This window comes from Tupaia chinensis, unplaced genomic scaffold, assembly GCF_000334495.1.
Source record: "Tupaia chinensis unplaced genomic scaffold, TupChi_1.0 Scaffold000359_1, whole genome shotgun sequence".
Lineage (NCBI taxonomy): Eukaryota > Metazoa > Chordata > Mammalia > Scandentia > Tupaiidae > Tupaia > Tupaia belangeri.
The window spans coordinates 1797722-1819228 of NW_006159855.1; the positions used below are offsets into that span (position 1 = coordinate 1797722).

Sequence of the window (21507 nt, forward strand, 5' to 3'; positions counted from 1 at the left end):
GCGGCGCCCAGCAGCAGCGCATGCTCGGCGCCCAGCACTAGCCGGCGCGCCCGCAGCTCCGGGGCCAGAGGCCGGTAGAAGGGTGGACTCGGGCTCACATAGGCGCGGGCGCCGGGCAGCAGGGGTAGCTGGGCCGGCTTGGCCTCACCGCTCGGTTCGTCTTTCCTCTCCGCCTCTCGAGCCGAGGACCCGCGACAAGACTGAGGCGGAGACCACTGTAGACTGGGGTGGGGTGGCCAGGATGGAAGGCGAGGGCGGTTCTCGGGCAGTAGGACCCACTAGGGATCTGGGGTAGTGGCCAGAACGCAGAGGGCCAGGCTACCCCGGGGCGGGGCTGGGATTGGGACCGGCGGGGGCGCCCACCGCTCACGAGCGCGGTGTAGCTCCAGCTGGCGCTCACACGGCAGACGTCGTCGCCTGCTCGCAGGGGCTCGGGACTGTGCACCTGACGCCCGTGCCCGGAGCCCAGCTCCTGCCCGAAACCGCAGAAACCGAAGCCGAACCAGGCGCCGGGCAGCTCCTCGGCCATGCCTGGGCAGCGCCCTCTGCAGGCTGCCACCTGGCTGGGTGACCGCAGGACCGAGCTCAAGGGCTGCTCTGTAAGATGGGGAGAATACACCCTCCCTGAACACAGACGCAAATGACGTCCTCGCGCAAACGCTGGCTGAGCCGAAGCCTTGGCTAACAGCCTATCAGATTTAGAAAGATCCTGAACTGTGTGGGTGGCGTGGTGGTTGAGACACTGGACTCCCACCTGGTTAACCACAGTTCTAAGCACCAAGTGGCCTCTCCCTGGGACTCCAACTTCCCGGCAATGTAATCTTCAAGGCAGAATTGGCCACATTTTGCAAAGAAAAGTCGCACGCAATCACACAGTCAGGACGGAGAGGGCGAGGGTGCCACACACAGTGCTTTTCCCACCCGACAGGGGAAAGCAGGAGAGCGTTTGGCGGGCGGTGTCTACAAGCTGGAGTTCACGTGTGCTTCTGCAGCCTGGCAGGGCACGTAGTATTGAAGCAGGCGCGACTCTATCTTGGAGGAGCGCCTCCGTTATAAATTGTTATATTCCTATGACTAGGAACTTGCCCTCTCTTTTGCCTAAGAGTAAATAGAGTGATGAGCATTCCTACTGTCTTTAAAACCCACTCCTAGTTGCCTTAAGATAAAGTCTTGTTACCGGACCTTGCCTGGAGCCATGGAGACCATTGAAATGCCAGTGTGTTTAGCAGAGATGGACCTTACCCTTAGGAATGATTAACCTGCTTGTTCTGCTTCTGTAATGCGCTTTTGCTTCTACCCTTCCAACCCACCACACCTTTGTCGTTGTGATCTTTGCCTTTATAAGCACCTTTATAAACACTTTTCCTTTCACTCAGGGCTGCCAGGTTTTGAGACATGAGTCCCCCCATGCCCCATGCCGCTGGCTTAATCAGTAAACTCCAATAAAGTTGGCTATCTGGATGTCCTCTTACTTTTCACTGATTAGACTGTAACAGTATTAATTTAGTTACTAAAATGACCACTGGATATCTCAGCTTTTAGGGATCTACAGAGGCTCAATGTCACCTAGACCTCATCTAGTCTTTTATTCGTTCAACAAGCATTTTTTAATAAGCGCTTGCTGGGGGCCAGTTAGAACAAAGGCTGGCTGCCCCCAAAGGGCCACGCTTAAATGGGCAGGCACGCACTCTGGTGGTTACAACAGCAACACGTGGGGCACGTTCGGCTTGATCAGAATTTCACAGGCACCTTAATGCCTCTGAAGTCAGAACTCCGGTCTCTCCTGTGATCACAGCTCCCGGGCTCCTACCTCTTGCGTGTCCACTCCCAACCCAAGGGGCCCTCTTGATCCTGACCCTGTACCCGCCACCTCTCCCGGCAAGTCCTTCCAAGGGACAGTCTAGGGAAACGCTGAGTGGCTGCCTCCGGAACTGACAGCAGCCAGGAAGAAGTTTGAAGAGCCGCGCGCCAGACAAGACGGACGACCATTGGCTGCAGCAACAGCTTCGGGCCAATCGCTGGCGAGGGCCGTGACGTCAGCGCCGGGGGCGCGGTGGCCACGGGGATGTGCTCACCTCTCTGCGGCTGCCGGTCGGGTCCAAGCAGGACCCCAGCTGGTCCCGAGGCTTACGCTGAGCAGGACTGCGGCCGCGTCTGTGAATTGGGCCGGAAACGGTGGTTGTGGCCCTCAGGCCCACGTTACTTAAGTAGCGTGTTAATTGGGCCGTACGAACCCGCCGCGGTGGGGCTGCGGAACTCGGATAGACCCACTGGAGGAACGGACACCCACAGACGGGCGAACCCCACCAGGCCGCAGTATGGGATCTAGGCCACTCGCTACTGCACAGGCGCAGGATTGATGACAGAGCAGGAAGCAGCTCTGCACGCTAGCCCTACCTCTCACTGGTTGGCTAGCTACCCGTCACTTGTCTCTGCTGAGCCAATGAACTTCAAGCTCAGCTCGCAGGGCGGAAACAGGATCCGCGAAGGGCCCGCCTCTAGCAGGTGGGAAACTTGTCCCGCTATTCAGACCATTCCTGCGACCAGGCTCAGTATCTAACCTGGGGGGCCCAGTTTTTCCTGGGTGGGACGCTAATGTCCTGGCGACTAGCCCAAATCTCAAGCACCAAGAACTCACAAGATGAAAGCATCTAAGGGCCAGCAAATAGGAGTGTGTGCCTTAACACCATTATTCCGTGAAACTGGATAGCTTACCATCTTTCTAGGCCTACCCTTGGTCTTGCAAATAGGATTTAGAAGCAACTCAGTAAGCCCTGGGGTAAGGAACCTATTGGATTCCTCGCCTAGAGGTCTCTGATAAACCCTCACCCATGCCCAGCGCTTGCTCAAGACCCCCACTGGACACGGTCTCACTGCCCACAACAGACCACATACTTGTGTTCACACACTTTATTAGTGTCAAGGGCAGTTTTACTAGCAGGCTTGGGTGATGCTCACAGCTGGTGAGGCTGCTGGTGTGCCCTTCGTGATACCCCTAAATCCACAGGCTGAGTTGAAACAGCACCTTCCCGGATCCCAGCTGACTACAGTAGTACAGAAAAGGGGCCCTTCTGAGAGCGGCTGGAGCGGTGCTAGCCGAGCGGGGCTATGTGACTGAACATGCTCCTGACTCAGAAGAGGACATCACAGAGCAGCCAGGCAGGAGAGGCCTCCCGGCCCCCCTCCAGCCGAGGTTGCTTCTGTCCTCACTCCCATTGCTGCAGTGGGCGGCATGTGCATGAGCCTCGGGCCCAGGGGCCACCTCACTCCCCATCACGGTTGGGCTGGATGAGCCCATATTCCACCGCTTTCCCAAGGCAGGCTGCAGCTGCTCTTGTGACAGGGCCCTCCTCGCCCTTAGCCAGCACTGACAGGATCTCCAGCACCTCGCTCTCCATCAGGGTACTGGCGACCTCCCTCGAGGCCTCGACCATGTTCAACACCACCACGGCCCCCCGGTGCTGCAGCTCCTGGTTGGGGCTCAGAAGCAGGGCCTGCAGGATCTCCAGCCAGTGAGTGGTCTGTGGGAACAAGAGCAGGTGTGACCATCGAGCAACAGGCTCAACCTCCACGGGGCACACATCCACACACCATAACACCTCCCTCAACCACTGCCATGCTGGGAGATCCTGGCTCAGCCCTCCTCTCCCTCAAAGAGGCACTGACCACTTCAGGGATGCGGCTGCAGAGCGAGGGCCGCATGCAGGTGAGCATGGCTAGGCCCCCAGCAGCTGCTCGCCGTAGCAGCTCATCCTCCTCTCCGCTATACAGCACCAGCAGCTTCAGCCGGTCGTTGCCTGGGGCCTCAAAGAGGTCCTGCACCTGTGGCCAGATGGGGCCGTGGCTGAGTCAGCTGGATGCAAAGCCCAGCCAGGCACAGGTCCCTCTACATCTAGGTCTGTCATTACCACCTGGAGCAACTCTCACCTCCTTGCTCATGGCCAAGTTACACATGCACTCTGTGGCTGCCCGCCGGATCATCTCGTGCTCCTCAAACATGTAGCCCTCAATCATGGGCACAGCCTTCTCCTTCAAGATCTTCTGTCTGCAGGGTCAGAGGTGGAGAGTCTGCCTCATCAGAGTGTCTACATCCATCCTAACCCTGCTCTCACACCCCTGCGCAATCAAGCCCTGGTCTGATGACTTCCCTTGGCAATCTGTACCAGGTAGAGATGGCAGTGGTTTCTGGCCTTCTAACTAGGTCTGAAAATTAGCCCTGGACTGTGAAAAGTGCTCAAAACTAGGAGATTAGAGATCAGGTAAAGGCGATGCTAACCCCTAACATCTGAGCACTTACCAGGCACTTGGACTGTCATATTGAACCCTCACCATGACCTTAATGTGAAGATGTGATTATCATCACCATGCCTCAGAGAAGGGCACTGGGGCTGAGCAGTAAGTAAAGAACTTAAGGTCACAGCCAACAGTAATGGCCAACATATATGACAGTATATGCTAGAGACCAGGCGCCTGGAAACGGAGTGCTTTGACACGGATCTTCTCATTTCAGTTCTCACCACTACTCTATGAGATGGGTACTGGAATCCCCATTTCACACAGGGGGACTCTGAGACAGACTGGTTAAGTAATTTGCTGCACATCAATAACTAAGTAACTTGCTTGAGGCTCTACATTAGTTACTAGCAATGCCGGGATTTGAACTCCGGGCAGTTTGTCTAAGGAGCCTGTAAGTACCCCATAGCACCTTGCTGTCTCTCCTGGCCTGTCTCAGTGCCCCCAAGTGTTTCCCAGACTGTGAAGTATTGCGCTGATAATCCAAATCCTAACACCTGTCCCAGGCCCCATCACCCCAGGACCTCACCGGAGCCTCTCGCTGATCCCTGCCAGGTTCGTCAGGGCCATGAGCGCCTCGAAGTTCTGCAGGCCTGAGCAGTTGAGGTGCAACAGGGAGACAAGGGGCCGGACCACCTCGTAGATCTGTGATGTGCAGCCACCTGTCAGGGCTGCTCGCAACAGCCTCAAGCCCCCCGCGGACTCCTCCAGGACAATTCCACCCGTTGAGAGGTTGCCACTCTCCAGGGCTGCCCTCCCCACCCAAGGATCAGCAAAGCTGCCACTTGCTGCTTGTCCCAGTGAGGAGCTGCAGCCCAGACCAGAGGCTGTCAGGGCCCAGTGAGGGGTGGGGGAGAGACCAGGGCTGGGGCAAGAAGACACGCACCCGCTCGCCGGGGAAGGTCATCTCTGGGTTGGAGGTGATGGTGAGCTTGGCAAGAGCCTGGGCTGCCTTCGTCTGCCCAACCTCAGTGCCCTCCAGGGCCAGAGGAAGCAGCGCCTGCAAGACAGCCTTATCAGTACCCTGGGGTATCTGAGGCCCTGCTGTGCCACCACATCCTGCTAGGGGTGAGGGTCTCCACTCACACCCTCTTCCTGCCCCTGAGGGCTCTCAGCAAGCTACCCCAACATTGCCCTAGACACCTACGAGGACTCCCCAGGGACCATGTGGGGCCTAGGGCTGTGGAGCCAATGAGATGAGGGCAAAAGAGGCACATCTGGACCTTTACAGGCACAAAGCACCAGGGTCCCCGAGGCGCCAGCCCAAGGCCTGGACCTCGCACAACAGGAAGTCGTTCCTTCTGGTCATTAATTATCCCTTCGCGTCTGACAGCCAACGCCAAGCTCGGACTTGGCAGCCACTGAGTCACATTTTATAGCCCAGTGGAGTCTGGACACTGGCTTACCTTGCCGCCTCCCTGAGCGACCACGGTTCCACGGTCTTCCGCCTGTTCTACCAAAGCCAGGAAGACCCTGCAGGGAGAAGGCTGGAGGTAGGCATGGACCAAGGCTCTGGCAGGCCCATGCCATGCTCCTGGGTGGTGGCCCCAAGCTCTGAGAGGTCCAGGCACCAGAACCTGTGCCCTCTGAACTCACACGGGCAGCCCAAGGCTCAGGGACTGACCCTACCCGGGCAGTCTCACCTGGAGAGCAGCTCTCGGCAGGAGTTCGTGAGCACCGGGCTCTCGGTCTTCACCATGCACGTCATGGCCGACACCACGCCGGCTGCCAGCAGCTTCTTCACCCGAGCCCGCACGAAGCTGGGTTTGTCCTGAGGAAAGAGGCGGCTGAGCTAAGAGGCTACGGCTGCTAGACAGGGGAGGGACCCTCTCACCGCAGAGACCACTGAACTTAGCAATGGCAGCCAAAACAATGGGAAGAAACAGGCTATGCTGGAAGGCTCTCTCGACCTGGATGCCCTGGGTTGCCTGGTCCCAGTGACGGGGACCCCTCACCTTAGGGTGCTGCTCGGGCACGTGCTGCTTGGCGTACTTGGCCAGCTCCACCATCTTGGGGTCAGGCTCCTCGTAGTCGTAGCTGTTGGTACAGTTCACCAGCGCCGAGGCCACCGCAAAGAGCACCGACCTCTCCTCGGACTGCCCGGAGCAGAAGGGCATCAGGTGGCCATCCCACGGGCCAGAGTGGCACCAGGACGAATGCTGTCCAGGCCCCGGCCCAGGTCTACCCACAGCTGGACTACCTGTGCCAGGATGACTCTGGGAGCTCCCAAACTTGACCTCCCCACCTCCTCCAAGTCTTCCATCCTGACACCGTGGGTGCGGGCCAGCGAGCCCATGCACACGACAGCCACGCAGGCTACAAGCCCTTCCTCCTGGAGTCACAAGACCCACCGGCCACGACCTGCCATGCAGGCTTGGAAGGCTCAGTCCTAGCCAGTGTCCCCAGGATGACAGCGGGAACCCCTGGAGCTACCTGGCTGAGCCGGAACAGGGCCTTCAGAGCAGCCTCGTCTTCCACAAATTCTTCCTTCACGTCGGCATCGAAGGTGAGGTAAGCCAGGCCTTCCACCGCCCAGCGCCGCGTCCCTGCATCGATCTGGTCATTGCATAGCCACCTGGGGACACACAGGGCAGGGGACGGCCATCAGAACAGAGGGAGGGGAAGGGACACAGCAGGACCAAGGGGAATAGCCAGAGGCCTCAGCATCCCTCTAACATGCAACAGCCCATGTGCCAGGATACAGCAGGGGTTGCCTGGGGGAGAGCCCGACAGAGAGGAGGTCGCCCCCCTCCACCTAGACCCTCCTCTCTTGAAGTCTGCCCCGTAGGTGGGAGCCGCAGCTACACCAAACCACTCACTTTCGACACTGCTTGGCCAGTTTGACAGTGGAGCCTTCAGCAAACTGCTTCATACTGAAGTCAGTCCCTCCGGCTGAGCCAAGCTTACAGAGTCCCTGGAGGAAAGGGATGAGACCAGCTGCTGTCCGCTGGGCACCTGGCTCAGGATCTCTCCCTGGTACAATGGCACACACACAAATTCACATCCTCCCTGCCAGGCAGCAAAGTTAGCGGCTGGATAGCCACGTGGTGTGGCATCTGGTAGAGACTGTCACATCAGGCACTGCACTGTCCTGGGCCAGCCCTTCCCTGCCTACATTGAGAATGGCTCTGCCCCTTCCACATCACACAGGTGAGCATGTGTGGGGAGAAGACAGGTGCTTAAGCCAAAGCCAGAACCCTTATGGGACACAGAAATACAGGACCAAGTGCCCCAGGGGGAAGACCAGTTTTAGCGAGGTGCATGGCTGTATAGGGCCAGACTGTCCCCAGACCCGGGACATCCCTCGCTCCTGGAGATGCTGTATGACCCCTGCAATCCTAGCCTTTCCACCCAGTCCTCTGCCCAGCAGGGGACAGCTTCTGCCACCCTACGTGTCCCGGGCTCCTCTCTCCACTTGCCTCTCCTTTCTGACCGGACTATCACCCTGTGGGGAGAAACTGGGCCCAGAGCCCCGGACTCTGACCATCCCTATTTTCCTGTACACTGTGTGGGGGTCCAACGCTGGGGCAGCAGCCAGTCCAGTACCCCTGCCTGCCCACCCCGGCCGGCCCGGCCTTCAGAGCAGCCTCGTCTTCCACAAATTCTTCCTTCACGTCGGCATCGAAGGTGAGGTAAGCCAGGCCTTCCACCGCCCAGCGCCGCGTCCCTGCATCGATCTGGTCATTGCATAGCCACCTGGGGACACACAGGGCAGGGGACGGCCATCAGAACAGAGGGAGGGGAAGGGACACAGCAGGACCAAGGGGAATAGCCAGAGGCCTCAGCATCCCTCTAACATGCAACAGCCCATGTGCCAGGATACAGCAGGGGTTGCCTGGGGGAGAGCCCGACAGAGAGGAGGTCGCCCCCCTCCACCTAGACCCTCCTCTCTTGAAGTCTGCCCCGTAGGTGGGAGCCGCAGCTACACCAAACCACTCACTTTCGACACTGCTTGGCCAGTTTGACAGTGGAGCCTTCAGCAAACTGCTTCATACTGAAGTCAGTCCCTCCGGCTGAGCCAAGCTTACAGAGTCCCTGGAGGAAAGGGATGAGACCAGCTGCTGTCCGCTGGGCACCTGGCTCAGGATCTCTCCCTGGTACAATGGCACACACACAAATTCACATCCTCCCTGCCAGGCAGCAAAGTTAGCGGCTGGATAGCCACGTGGTGTGGCATCTGGTAGAGACTGTCACATCAGGCACTGCACTGTCCTGGGCCAGCCCTTCCCTGCCTACATTGAGAATGGCTCTGCCCCTTCCACATCACACAGGTGAGCATGTGTGGGGAGAAGACAGGTGCTTAAGCCAAAGCCAGAACCCTTATGGGACACAGAAATACAGGACCAAGTGCCCCAGGGGGAAGACCAGTTTTAGCGAGGTGCATGGCTGTATAGGGCCAGACTGTCCCCAGACCCGGGACATCCCTCGCTCCTGGAGATGCTGTATGACCCCTGCAATCCTAGCCTTTCCACCCAGTCCTCTGCCCAGCAGGGGACAGCTTCTGCCACCCTACGTGTCCCGGGCTCCTCTCTCCACTTGCCTCTCCTTTCTGACCGGACTATCACCCTGTGGGGAGAAACTGGGCCCAGAGCCCCGGACTCTGACCATCCCTATTTTCCTGTACACTGTGTGGGGGTCCAACGCTGGGGCAGCAGCCAGTCCAGTACCCCGGCCTGCCCCCCCCGGCCGGCCCGCCTCACCACCAGTGCCCGGATGCGAATGCTGTCCTTCTCGCTGCGCTTGTACAAGTCCTTCAGCAGCGAGACGCCGTTGGCCGTGATGAATGAGGCCCGCTTGGCCTTGCCGGCTGCGTGGATCAGGGCCTCCACGGCCACCAGCTGCTCCTCCTCCTGCTCGGAGGCACACAGAGCGATCACACTCTCCATGACACCACTCAGCTCCAAGGCCCGGTTGCCAGCGTCGCACGGGCCCTGCAGGAGGCAGGACACCGTCTGGATGGCCCGTAGCTTTCCGGCCAGCCCTTGGCCCTCAAACCAGCTCCTGACGGGTACAGGTGACAGCTGTCACACCAAGGCCAACAGAAAGAGACCCTCCTGCCCTCCCCTCCCTCCCGTGGCCAGGCACCTGGGCAGAAAGAGCAAGAAAAGCTGCCAACAAGAAGACCGGGGCTGTTTCCACCCAGCTGACAGCCACTGATTTTCCTTACGCTTCCATTCAGCCCCCTGGAGCACGCAACACCTAACGGGCTACTCACTCGCGCCACCCAGCATCCCTCGTTTCCCATGCTGAGGGTCAGGGGTGGCCTGTTTATCTCATAATGTATCATCAGTCTCTGTGCGTCCTTAGGGGAAAGGCTGTCACGTTTCTCTTCTGTATCAGAACAGACTCACACGTGTTCAGTCACCACGGGGCGTGCTGGTGACACCTGCAGCATTACTGGAAGGTGGGCTTGAGGAAGAACCCTCACCGTGAGGTCACTCTGGAGTAAGAAGTGTCTCGCCCCAGCTAGTCCTCCTCAAGGCTATTCTAGCCACCCCTCCTCGAGGAGACGGAGCTGCTGTGCGGGAACCCTGGCAGGGACGCGGGCAGACCCCCTTACCTGATGTAGCTTTCACAGAGCCGGTGGAAGTTCTCTCTCTCGGCATCACACTTCAAGTCATCGAAGAGCTTGCTGAGGAGAATGGAGGCGCTCATGCGGCTGTTTGCGGTCACTGTGAGCTCCCCCGGAGGGTCCTGCAAGGAGCCCCCCACCTCCAGAATCTTTTTCAGACCTGAAAAGATACCCCATATACTTATTTTAACATTTTCCCCTTTAGTTGCTCACCAAAGAGAAAGAAAAAGACAAGGAGAAAGCGAGGGCCGGCTGGCGGCGTGGTGGCTGAGGCAGCTGGACCCCACACTGCCAAATGTGCGGTTGGAGTCCCGGACCTGGTACAGTCCAGAGGAGGAGAAGGCACTGCAGGGTGACCATCCCCCATGGCGGGCACTTTCTCACTTTCCCTTTCTCTTTCTCTTTTTATGGTGAGCACACATGCCCTGTAACACCTTAGAAGAAAAAAGGGAGAAAGCACCCCCAATGGGGCATGGTCATGCCACAATCTCTTCTTCAGTTTTTCATCCTGTTGGGATTTTGTGCACACACACACACACCCACACACACACACACGTATCTGGCATGTTATTTTCCAGCTGCTGAGGCCAGATTTCAAAGTCAGTCATGGGGTCAGTCACGTGGGACCTGGCTCCCAAGGCACAGAACTTAACTGCTGTGTTATGGGACTGGCCCAGCACCCCCTTTAGACAGTAGGATGACAGCTGCAACCCCGACAGGTAAGGAGGGGCCTCCTGGGAAATGCACAGAAAAGCTAACTGGGAGGCTGGGGCCGGAGAATCGTGACATAGCAAGACCCTGTCAAAATACCTCCTTCTTTCTCTCCTCCTCTGCAAGAAAGAAAAAAAAAATTTTTTCTCCGAGTCTAGAAGCAATACAATCAGACTCCCATATCCTTGGGTTCTCCATCTGCAGATTCAACCAACCATGGACAACAAAGTTCTATCCTTGCTGACAAGCACCATGTAGTTAGCCTGACAATGGCTGCACATGTACGGAATTTTTTTCTCATCACTATTCCCTAACAGGCTACAACAAAGATTTACATAGCACTTGCACAGTATTAGGTGTTACAGAGATCCAGAGAGGACATAAAGTATACAGCAGGGTGTGCCACTTACACGCAAACACCATGCTGTTTTATACAAGGGACTTGGCAGATTTCGGGATCCCTGGCAGGACCCTGGAGCCAATGTCCTGCAGATACGGAGGGATGACTGTATACGCTCACTAAAAACCCTTCAGAAAGAGAACGTTAATCCAGCCTGCTTGCAAGCCTATGTGTTTGCTGCGTGTGCATTTGTACACATGCATGTCGGAAGGGTCTAACTCAGAGCTCCAGAAGGTCCTACACAGGCCACGGGATGCACTTCTGTGGACCCTGGCTGGGCACAGTTGTCACTGTTCTTACTGCTCCAGGGGATAAGCAAGCCCCAGTGACCCAAGCATGTTTTTGTAAACTGTTATCACCAACCTTGGTCAATGACCCAGAGGGTGAGGCTGTTGTTGGGGTCCTTAGGAGACTTCCGGGGCACCACTTTAATCAGGAGGGTCAGGGCATTGTCTCGGCCTTGGCCCGAGACCCCCACTTCAGTGAGCAGCTCCAAGAGGTTACTGATGAGGACCTTCAGCTCCCGTGCAGGGTCTGGCAAGACGACATCAGTGGGTTACACAGTGGCCCAGCCCTCCGTGACCCTTGAACTTTCCCACAAACCAGGGGGACACAGGGGTAGGGGCACCAGCATCCTGAGCTCCCGCCCTCCCTTGTGGGCACCCTAGCTGCTTGGAATGCAGAGCGGAACACCGTCGCTGCGCCACATTCCTGAACTCTGCCCCAAAAGGTCTGGACCAGCTAGGTCCCACCCCACAACCCGGTGTCGGCAACAACGAAGAACCACAGACCTGCTTCTACTCACCCACGATGACGGCACCTTCTTTGCCTCGGAAGCCTTTCTTGACACCTTCCTTGAGGGCATCAAACATCACCTGCAGCAGGTGGCAGGCAGCCAGGGACACGGCCTGGTTTTCCACGCCCAGGATGGAGACCATTCGCCGAGTTCCCAGCACACTCAAGGTTGCCACGGTCTGGGGTGGGAGACAGGACACGAGCCTCTGGGTGATAAAGGACAGCTACAGAGACCCTAACTATGTGTGAGAGAGCGTGGCCAAGGTGAGAGGACATTGGGTGGAAATGGCAGCTCCAAGGGAAAACAAAGTGGGTCTGTCTGACAGGAAAGCTGGGATAATTTCAGGAGTCAACCACTACCTCTCCTCTCCGCTCCTCTCGTCAGAGAAGACAAGGGATGCTTCCCAGGAAGGAAACACACAGACACGAAGATGCTGACAACCAGGACCATGGACGCCTATTTCCTCCCTGAGCCAAACTCTGAGGATCTGTCCATGTGGACATGCACAAATGGGTCTATATGGTCTTCCCATACCATCTAAAAAATTTTCCAGAAGGCATGTGCACCAACTAGAAAGAAGAGAGGAGGAGAGGGAGAAAGCAGCCCCCTCATGACACAGGTCATGCCAAAATCCCTTCTCCTCCATTTCTCCATCCTGTCGGGATGTGCTCTTCAAGTTGCCAGGGCTGGGATTTAAACCATGGCAAACCATGTGGAATCTGGCTCCCTTAACCACTAGACTACAGGACCAGTTCCTGTCCACCTCATTTCTAAACTGGGAAGGGCAGAAGGCGGAGGGAAGTGATAGAATTCACATGGTTTTACCATTCTGAGCCCTGGGAGACCCAGAAATATAGCCCAGGCTTGGCCTAAAGAAATGTCATTGAAGGGACCAGCAAATGGCATAATGGTTATGTCAGTGGACTCCCACATGGACAATCACAGTTCAAGTCCCAGATCCAGTGACTGGAAACATGCCAGGCATGTGTGCGTGTGCACCCATGATCCCAAGAGGAGAATGGAAGAGAAAGGGTTGCGGCGTGGCCATCACCCTTGGGGGGGGTACTTCTCGCTTTCTGTAACTCTGTCTCTCCTATGAGCAGATGTGCCCTATAGCAAAAATCTCTCTTAAAAAAAAAAAGAGAGAGAGAGAGCAATGTCATTAAATATTTTAAGGTTCTACTCCTGACCCAGGATTTTGCGGGCTCCTCTAAAAGCAGCCGTGGTCAAGTCTCTGTCCTCAGGATCAAGGCAGGGGGCAGAGCATAGACTTCAGAGGCCCAGGCACAGGTCAGATCCTGCAGCACCATCAATGCTGGCACACGGCCGTTTCCACTGAGTTGTGCCGGCGTCAAGCTCTGCATCTGTGTCACTGCCTCAACAGGGAAGACACTGTGGACAGCATCGCAGACCACATCGCCTGTGACAAGGACAGAAAGGCCAGGCTGGACTTCAGAGCGAGGACAGGGGCCCCCTTCTGGGCAACAAGCTTGCTACTGGGTGCAGGACGGCCAAGCTAACAAGGAACTCACCTAGCAGGTGCTCAGTGCACGGCTGCTGCTCTTCCTGGCTCTACTTCACCACGGTCTCCCCCACCTTTCTTTAGTTTATTTATTTATTTCCTCCATAGGTAACTGAGAGAGAGGAGTCCCCCGCAGGGTCTTTATGCTGCGATCCACCCCCGGCCTCAGCCAGCCTTGGGTCATGGATGCGTGTCTGTCTGTATACTCAGGGAGATCTCCGGATGCAATCTGGAACCTTCCACCTGGGTCCGTCCCTCACATTGGTCTTTGTTATGTCACCCTTACTTTTCCCTCTCTTTTTTTAATGTCCTTTTTTTTTTTTTTGAGAGGTTTTTGCTATAGGGCGCGTGCGCTCACCAGAGAGAGAGACAGAAAACAAGAAATCACCCCCCAGGGTGATGGCCATGCCGCAATCCCTTTTCCTCCACTCTCCTCTCAGAATCTTGGGCACGCACGCACACGCATCCGGCCTGAGTTTAAGCCACCGGGTCTGGGACGCAAACCGCGGTCGACTACATGGGAGTCCAGCGACATAGCCATTACGCTAACTGCTGGTCCCTATGTCTCTCTCTTTTTAACTCTGCCTGAAGTTCTTTATGGAATAAGACAAGAAGAGGACGGAAGCGTGGGTGGGTAGGTGCGAGGACAGACATATTGAAACAGGAATCAGCCCCTCCGCCCCACCTACCCGTGACTGGTGCTCAGAGCAAATTCCGACCAGCGTGCGCAGAGCAGCCAGCATGAGGTCAGGCTCCCCCGTGTCCAGCAAGCGCTGCAAGAGCTGAACCCCATTGCTCCGGAAGATCTTCTCAGCGCCAGCATCCTCCCGGGCCAGCACCACCAGGTTCTGAGAAGCCTGTAAAGGGAAGCACAGTAATGCATGACACTGCATACAGCATGGGACAGGCAAGCAGAGGCCCTGAACTGTGGCCCTCACTGCTTCCCCTCAGCTGCTGATTGACTTCGGCCATTAACCTAACCTCTCTGAACTTCAGTTTCCTTCCCTGTAGGTAGAGCACTGAGCCCTGAGAGGAGAGAGAAGAGACTGCTCTCAGGGTTGACATTCAGAGTTAATGGGACCCTGGGTCCCCAGCTAAGCCTGAAGCATAGGGACAGTGTCTTGGTCACCTCCGTACACCCCTGAACACCTCCTGACACGGGCCTGGCCAACAAGGCACATGCGAACACACAGTCCCTCTCCTGGGTTCACACTAAGGCTCCAAGTCTTGGAGCTCCCGTCCAAACCCTGGGAGCCCAGCTTTGTGATCTGAAGACCAACACGCAGCTGACCAGACCACCAGGAGGCTTCTGGGCCCAACACTAGGGAACCGAAGGCTCGATGGATGGCAGCTCTGGCAGCATCAGTCCCCACCTTCTGCTTTTTCTCCGTGCCTTTCTCTTCTGGGTCCAACAGTATCTGAAACATCTGTTCCACCTTGGCATCTGTGGAGGACATGTACCGCACCTACAACAAACCAGCAGGCGTGGCAGAAATGGCGTTGGCCCATCCCCTGTTCTCCGCAGCTGCTCCCAGGACCGCACTCCTGTCTCTGGGAAGCAGTGAGAATGTGGGGCTCAGGTAGCACCTCTCCACCTCCGGCAGGCAGGGACTTGCCTGGCAGTTCCTCCTAAACATCCCACGGCTGTTTTCCTAACTGAGCCACTTCCTGCTGGGCCAGCAGGGGCAGCTCCCATGCCGATGCAGATGCCGAGGGCAGTGCCTTTCAGAAGGGGAGGCAGCCGTGAGGCAGCTGCTCTCAGGGGTGCCATCAATGTCACAGTGACATGAGCATGCGGCCCATGGCACTGAGCCCAGCATTACTACTCCTACAAGGAAGCTGGTAGATCGTAAGGGAGTTGCTAAGACTCCCTTTAGCTTCGCAATTTTCTCTCTCCTTTGTTATTTAGTTTTATATTTTTATTTTTTTTTTAAGAGTGATTTTTGCTATAGCCTGTGTGTGCTTGCAGGAAAGACAGACAAAAAGTGAAAAATCACCCCCTGGGGGGATGGTCATGCCACAATCCCTTCTCCTCCATTCTTCTCTCAGGACTTTGGGCACATATGCCCAGTATGAGTTTTAAGCCTCCGGGTCTAGGACTCTAACTGTGGTCAGCTATGTAAGAGTCCAGTGACATAACCATTATGCTCGTCCTTATTTAAAAAGAATTTTTTTTTAACTTGCTATAGGGTACATGTGCTCACCAGAGAGAATCTGGGGGCAGAGGTGGGGATGAGAAAGCAAGCTGCAGGCCAGCAGGTGGCATGGTGGTTAAGGTGCTGGACTCCCACAGGGCTGACTGCAGTTTGAGTCCCAAACCCAGCAGCTTGCTTTCTCACTTTCCCTCTCTCCCTCTCTTCCTCCCTCTCGCTCGTCCTTCTCTGGTCAAATTAAAATAAATAAATAAGTAAAGTTAAATAAAAATAATTGTTAAAAAAAAAAAGAAAGAAAGCCACCAGGTCCAGGACTACAACCACAGTTGGGGGAGTTCAGTGCCTTCACCACACCACCTGCTGGCCCCATCTCTCTCTCTCTCTCTCTCTCTTTTTAACGGCCAGAGGACATGTGCATTTACCAGAGACTGAGAAAGGAAGAAAGCAACTCCCCAATGGGGTGCGGTTACTCTACAATCCTTTCTCCATCTATCCTTTTGGGATTTGGGGCATATGCACACAGATACCCAGTGTCTTTTTCAAGCTGCCAGGGTTGAGATTTGAACTGCACAGCCGGCCATGTGGAATCTGGCTTCCTTAACCACTCGGCTATAGGGCCGACCCTCTCGAATTCTCTTTTTGACAGTTTTTGAAAATGTTCTGAATCAGTAAGATCATCCCAGGCTTACCCACCCTCGCCACCTCTGGGTCCTCGGCCCCGACGGCGGCACAAGCCCAGCATGTTCCCACTCTTCCCTCCCGGTCTCACTTCCATGGCACACGTGACCAATCCATCTCGGCACATTCCCCTGCTGAGTCCAGGCCACCTGCATCCTAATCCTTCTCAATGTGGGCCTCTAGGCAGTAGCTGCAAGTCCAACAGAGCCCAGAGCAAAGCTATTCGCTTCCTTGTGTCTCGAATATTTTTTTTTCCTTCTCTTTTTTTTTAAACCAAACGGTGCATGCGCTTGTCAGAAAGAGACAGCATTCCTCAACCCCTTCTGCCTCATTTCTTCCTCCCTTTAGGATTCTGGACACGCACACACGTGCCTGGTGCTTCACAAGGGGCAGCAGATGGCCATGTGGGTGAGATCCAGCTCTCTTAACCACCAGACCACAAAGCCTGCCCTCCCTTGTGTATCTCTTAAAATATTTTATGTGGAGGCCAGCAGGTGATGTGGTAGTTATGCTGCCAGACTCACATGGCTAACCACAGGTCAAAACCTGGCCCTGGTGGCTTGCTTCCTCACTTTCCCTCTCTCCCTCTCTGAGGAATTATCAAAAATACTAATAATAGGTAAAAATTAAGTAAATAATTCTTTTTAAAGTTTATATATATTTGACCTGGTTTTAGTGGCACAGGCAGAGCTGGAAGCCACATGGTCAACCATGGATTTGGATCCCCATGCACCTGAAACACATCAGGCACTCATACCCAAGATCCTAACTAGCTGGAGGGGTGGGCAAAGGGGACTGCAGTGTTAAGAGACCCTGTCAGGGATGCCTGTTTTTCTCTTTTCCTCTTGCATGCACACAAATACACTTTCTCCTCGTGAAATAAATGAAACAAATTTTGAAATAAATAAACAGGGCTAGCTCTATGGCACAGCAACAATGAAGAGAAGCTGGATCCCATTTGGTGATTGCAGTTAAACCCCTTCTGTCTGACACATGCCAGGCACACGCACAAGTGCCCAGGATCTGATGGGTTAGAGCACTAGGGAAAGTGGATCTTGGCATGGCCTGACCTGTGGAGGGTGCTTCTCTCCCGCTCTCTCTTCCCCATGTACACATGTAAGCATCTATCGTGACTAAAGGACTTTTTTTTAAATAATTATTTTATTTAATTTTTTACTTATTCATTCATTCATTTTATTTTGATCAGAGAGGGACAGAGAGACAGACAAATAGAGAGAGAAAGAGGGAAAGTGAGAAAGCAAGCCACCAGGTCCAGGACTCGAACCATGGTCGGCCATGTGGGAGTCCAGTGCCCTTAACCACCATGCCACCTGCCAGCCCCCCAAAATTTTATTTTTTTAAACAGAATTGTAACTTTTTCCTTATTTATTTGTTTATTTATTTTTAGGCTTGTTAGAGGGTGTGTGCATTTCCCCAAGGAGACACAGACAGGGGGAAAGTGAGCACGTACTTTACCCCAGAGGTGGGAATGTGCTGGAGTGCTGGGTGTGGGGCTCAGCACTTCAGTTCAGGGAGAGAAATGGACATACTGCAATCCCTCCTCCTCTAGTTCTCCTTTCTGGATTTTGGGTATGCATGGACATGCACCTGGATCCAATACTTGACCTGTGTGGTCAGCCATGCAGGATTAAGCCACCTCAACCACCATGCCAACTAGTCCAACAAAATAAATAAATGTAAAGATTATTTTCTTTGTATTACATATCCAACAATACCCACAGAAAAACATAGGTGCTTTGGGTATGTACGTGGGGGATTATTTTAACATAAATGGTATGATGCTTTATGTGTAAATATGTACTTTACTTTTTCACTTAACAAGTATCAAGGCTTTCCATGCTGATGGGTATTGATCTACCTACTGTCAGTAAATGCAACACAGGAGTCTGTAAGAAGGACATCACCCTTTTGGGGCTGGCAGGAGGTGTGGTGGCTAAGGGTGCTGGACTCCCACATGGCCAACCACGGTTCAAGTCCTGGACCTGGTGGCTTGCTTTCTCACTTTCCATCTCTCTCACTCTCTCTCACTCTGTACCTCTCTGGTCAAATTAAAATAAATAAATTAAATTAAATGAATTTTAAAAATAATAATAATTAAAAAAAAAAACTTTAAGAAGGACATCACCCTTTTTTAGCCATTCCCCTATTGCTGGGCATTTAGGCAAGTGTCAAGTTACCTTTACCCCAAACAAGGCTGAAATAAACACACACATGTTTATTTTCACCCATGAGTAAGGTCTCCCTAGGTGAAATGGCAAGAAGTAAACATAACAGGGGCCAGCAGGTGACATGGTGGTTAGGGCGCTAGACTCCCATATGGCTGATCGCAGTTTGAGTCCTAGACCTGGCAGCTTGCTTTCCCACTTTTTCTCTGTCTCTCACTGGTGAGCGCATGTGCCCTATACCAAACTGAAAAAAAAAAAATTAAATTAAAATTCTTAAACAAACAAAAAGACTCAAAGAAAAAAAAGAAGTAAACATAACAGGGGCTGGCAGGTGGTATGGTGGTTGAGGTGCTGGACTCCTACATGGCCAACTATGGTTCAAGTCCCAGACCCAGTGGCGCAAAAGTCACAACCAATAAATAAACGCATGGTTTTTTAAAAAAAGTTAAAAAATTTAAAAAGGAAGTAAACGTAACTGGATCACAGAATACGCTCACCTAAAATTTTCACATGCTCAAGTACTCTCCAAAAAAGTGGACCAATTTATACCCCCTGTAGCAGCCATGAGAGTACTCACGTCTCCTCAACCTCACCACTAAAACATCCGCCTCTCTCCGACTCGCAAAGTGGACATATGTTGGTCAAACAGATCACCAAAAACAAGTGGTATTATGCTGTTCTTATACCTTGCTTTCCCCTGACCACCAGCAAAGCTGAGTGAGCATCATTCTCTTTCACCTGCTCTCAGCACTTCCTCTCCTATCACTGTGTCCACCCCCTCGACTCAGATCCTTTGACCGCCCATCAGTGCCTGGATCACTCTCCGCCGCTCACATACCTTCTCCTGAATCTGGCCCCCGATGTTCCGCAGGGACTCCTGGAAGACTTTGTTCTTAGGCTCCAGGCTCACGCATCTCTGCAGGTCCAGGACAGCCTGGTCCAGGCGGCCCAGCTTCTCCAGGGCTTGACTCCGCCGGTAAAGTGCTTTGACATCCCCGCCGTCCTTTTCAATGGCTGAGCACAAACAGGGGCTCTGTCAGCACCCGCGAGGCCACCGTCTCCAGGCAAGAGCAGTAGGGGAAGATCTCGAGGGCCAGAGGAAGGTGGGGGGACGGATGGGGACTCAGTACTTCGGCCTCAGAAATAGAGGGAGTAGCTGCAGAAAAGAAGATGCCCGAAGAAGCAGAAAAGAAAGAAGACAGATGTGTTTAAGGGGCTGGAGGAAAAGAATGTGACGGTGCAGCGGTCCCAGAGTCCTTGCCCCCCACAGGAGCCCAGACGGGGCCCACATTTCCTACCTTTGGACGCCTCTGTTTCTGCTTTGTCGTAATCCTCCTGTAAGAGAAAGAACAGGGGCCTTCAGAGAATGCTCACCTCCTTCTAGGGAGCAAGAACCCGGGGGCTGGGGTGTTCCCATTTTCCGAAGTCACGCCCATCTCCCACCACCCCGAGGCCCAAATGACATATGACAAGCGAAGTGGCCTGGAAAAGCCAATGCCCAGTCCCAGCAGCCGCCGAGGTGGTCAAACCCGGGCGGAGCAGGCAGGGAGAGGAGCAGCCGGCTCCCTCACCAGCTTGAGATGGCAGGCGGCGCAGTTCCGATGTAGAATGGCCTGGTCCTGGGACGTCGCGCCCAAGCCCAGGGCCTGGGTGTAGGCCGTCAGAGCGCCCTCGTAATCTCCGCATTTGAACAGCTCGTTGCCCTCCTTCCGCAGCTGCTCCACTGAGCTGGCCTAGAGGAGAAAACGGGTGGAAGCGTCGGAGAGGGCTCCGGGCAAAGCCCAGAAGCTAGGAAAAGAGGAGGGTGGGGGTTGCGGGCGAGTCGCGTGGAGGGTTAAGACTGGTGGACAATGGTAAGGGCAGGTTCAAAGGGTGACGGCGAGGGGGGAAGGGTATGCACCCCAGGCTGGGGTCAGGGGTCCCGGGACCACTCACAGTCATCGCGGAGTCGTCCCGTACCCGCGCAGGCGCAGCCTCTGCAGCCGGCGTGAGTCTAGAGTCGGAAAGCTGCCGGGAGCCGCCCCGCCCACCTTGCGTCAGAGATGGGGCGTGGCCAAGGAGCGAGCGCCTCCGGGCAGGGACGCGGCGCTGAGCTCTGGTACGCAGGCGCAGAGAAGCCCCAGGCGCGCCTAGTCTGTCCCCGCGGAGGCCTGCAGGGGGCGCGCTGCAGGGAGGCCCTTGACGGCTCCTGCAGGGTCCTCGGCCCCGACTGCGGCAGAAGTGCAAGAGGTCTATGGTCATCAGGACCACGAGCAGCAGGGTGTAGAGTCCTAGCGCTATGAGCGGCCCCGGGCCCCTGTGGGAGAGGGGAGAGTGTAGGGATCTAGGCCTCAGGCGCGCTGTCACTGCTACGGTCTGTCGGTTATAGTCACCGAGAGTCCAGAGGAAGCTTGGGGTCCCCTCCTTGCATTAATGTAGACAAGCATACACACACGCGCATACAAATTTAGGGGCCCACGGGTACCCTGAAGCCATCCACGAACTACTAGGTTCTTCTCAGTCTTAACAACGCCCCTGCTCGTCCTCCCCACAACAGAGGCAAGGGCGCCCAGTTACCAGCCTTCATAGCCTCCTGAACTTTTCCCTTCGCGGCTGACAAACCACGGTTTTCCATTTGCAGTCCGTCTCCTTTCCCTTGCTATAAGCTACAAGCTTCCCAACCCTGTTTAAGAATAAAACCCCCAGGGGACTGGCAGATGGTGTAATAGTTAAGTCGCTGGACTCTCACGTGGCTGACTACGGTTGAGTCCCCAACCGGAGACTTAAAACTCACGCCGGGCGCGGGCGCGTGTGCATACCTGCCCAAGATCCTGAGAGGAGAATGGAGAAGGGATTGCGGCATGACCATCCCCCCTGGGGGGGTGATTTCTCACTTTCTGTCTCTCTGTGTCTCTCTGGCGAGCACATACGCCCTATAGGAAAAATCTCTCTCTAAAAAAAAAGAACAGAACCCCGAGAACCAGATCCCCTCCCAGTGGCTCTGGGGCCAGGGTTCTCACCTGAGGATGGGCGGGGGCGGAAGAGCAGACAGGTTGACTTGGTACAAAGCCTCGAATTCAGCCCGGGAACAGCAGGAGCCTCCTTTGGCCTCCAGGTGGCAGCAGTAGGCGTCCTCCGGAGTGTCAGACAGCCGCGGGCAGAAGAAACCTGGGTAGTGGCGGGCGCGCGCACCCCCGCCGGGGCGCGCGCAGGAGGG

The 21507-nt window shown here is 55.1% G+C and overlaps 2 protein-coding genes across 3 annotated transcripts in view; both read right to left on the reverse strand.

Moving 5' to 3' along the window:
• Window positions 1–2800, reverse strand: part of RCCD1 (RCC1 domain containing 1) — a 31494-nt gene extending 28694 nt beyond the window's left edge. Inside the window, exons 1-3 of the mRNA XM_014589470.2 lie at window positions 2076–2800; window positions 214–597; window positions 1–175 (exon numbers count right to left, since the gene is read on the reverse strand). The exon at window positions 1–175 is cut by the window's left edge and continues 57 nt beyond it. Of these exons, the coding sequence (XP_014444956.1) occupies window positions 1–175; window positions 214–529 (491 nt within the window). The 5' untranslated portion in view covers window positions 530–597; window positions 2076–2800. The remainder of the gene's footprint in view (window positions 176–213; window positions 598–2075) is intronic.
• A 95-nt stretch (window positions 2801–2895) lies between these two features.
• Window positions 2896–20382, reverse strand: UNC45A (unc-45 myosin chaperone A). 2 transcript variants are annotated; one of them, XM_027773559.1, is made up of 21 exons: window positions 20247–20382; window positions 19883–20044; window positions 19610–19646; window positions 19150–19325; window positions 14668–14760; window positions 13984–14151; window positions 11782–11950; window positions 11340–11510; window positions 9854–10025; window positions 8994–9294; window positions 8234–8328; window positions 7869–7989; window positions 6727–6747; window positions 6249–6389; window positions 5937–6064; window positions 5700–5766; window positions 5180–5293; window positions 4823–4938; window positions 3928–4045; window positions 3667–3822; window positions 2896–3521 (listed from the first exon to the last, which is right to left on the reverse strand). In XM_027773559.1, the coding sequence occupies exons 1-21, from the start codon at window positions 20250–20252 to the stop codon at window positions 3264–3266; spliced, it is 2790 nt and encodes a 929-aa protein (XP_027629360.1). In that variant the 5' UTR covers window positions 20253–20382; the 3' UTR covers window positions 2896–3263. The 2 variants fall into 2 exon arrangements, with proteins under 2 accessions (XP_027629360.1, XP_027629361.1); XM_027773560.1 differs by lacking the exon at window positions 7869–7989 and having other exon boundaries at window positions 6727–6868.
• Between the last annotated feature and the right edge of the window lie 1125 nt (window positions 20383–21507).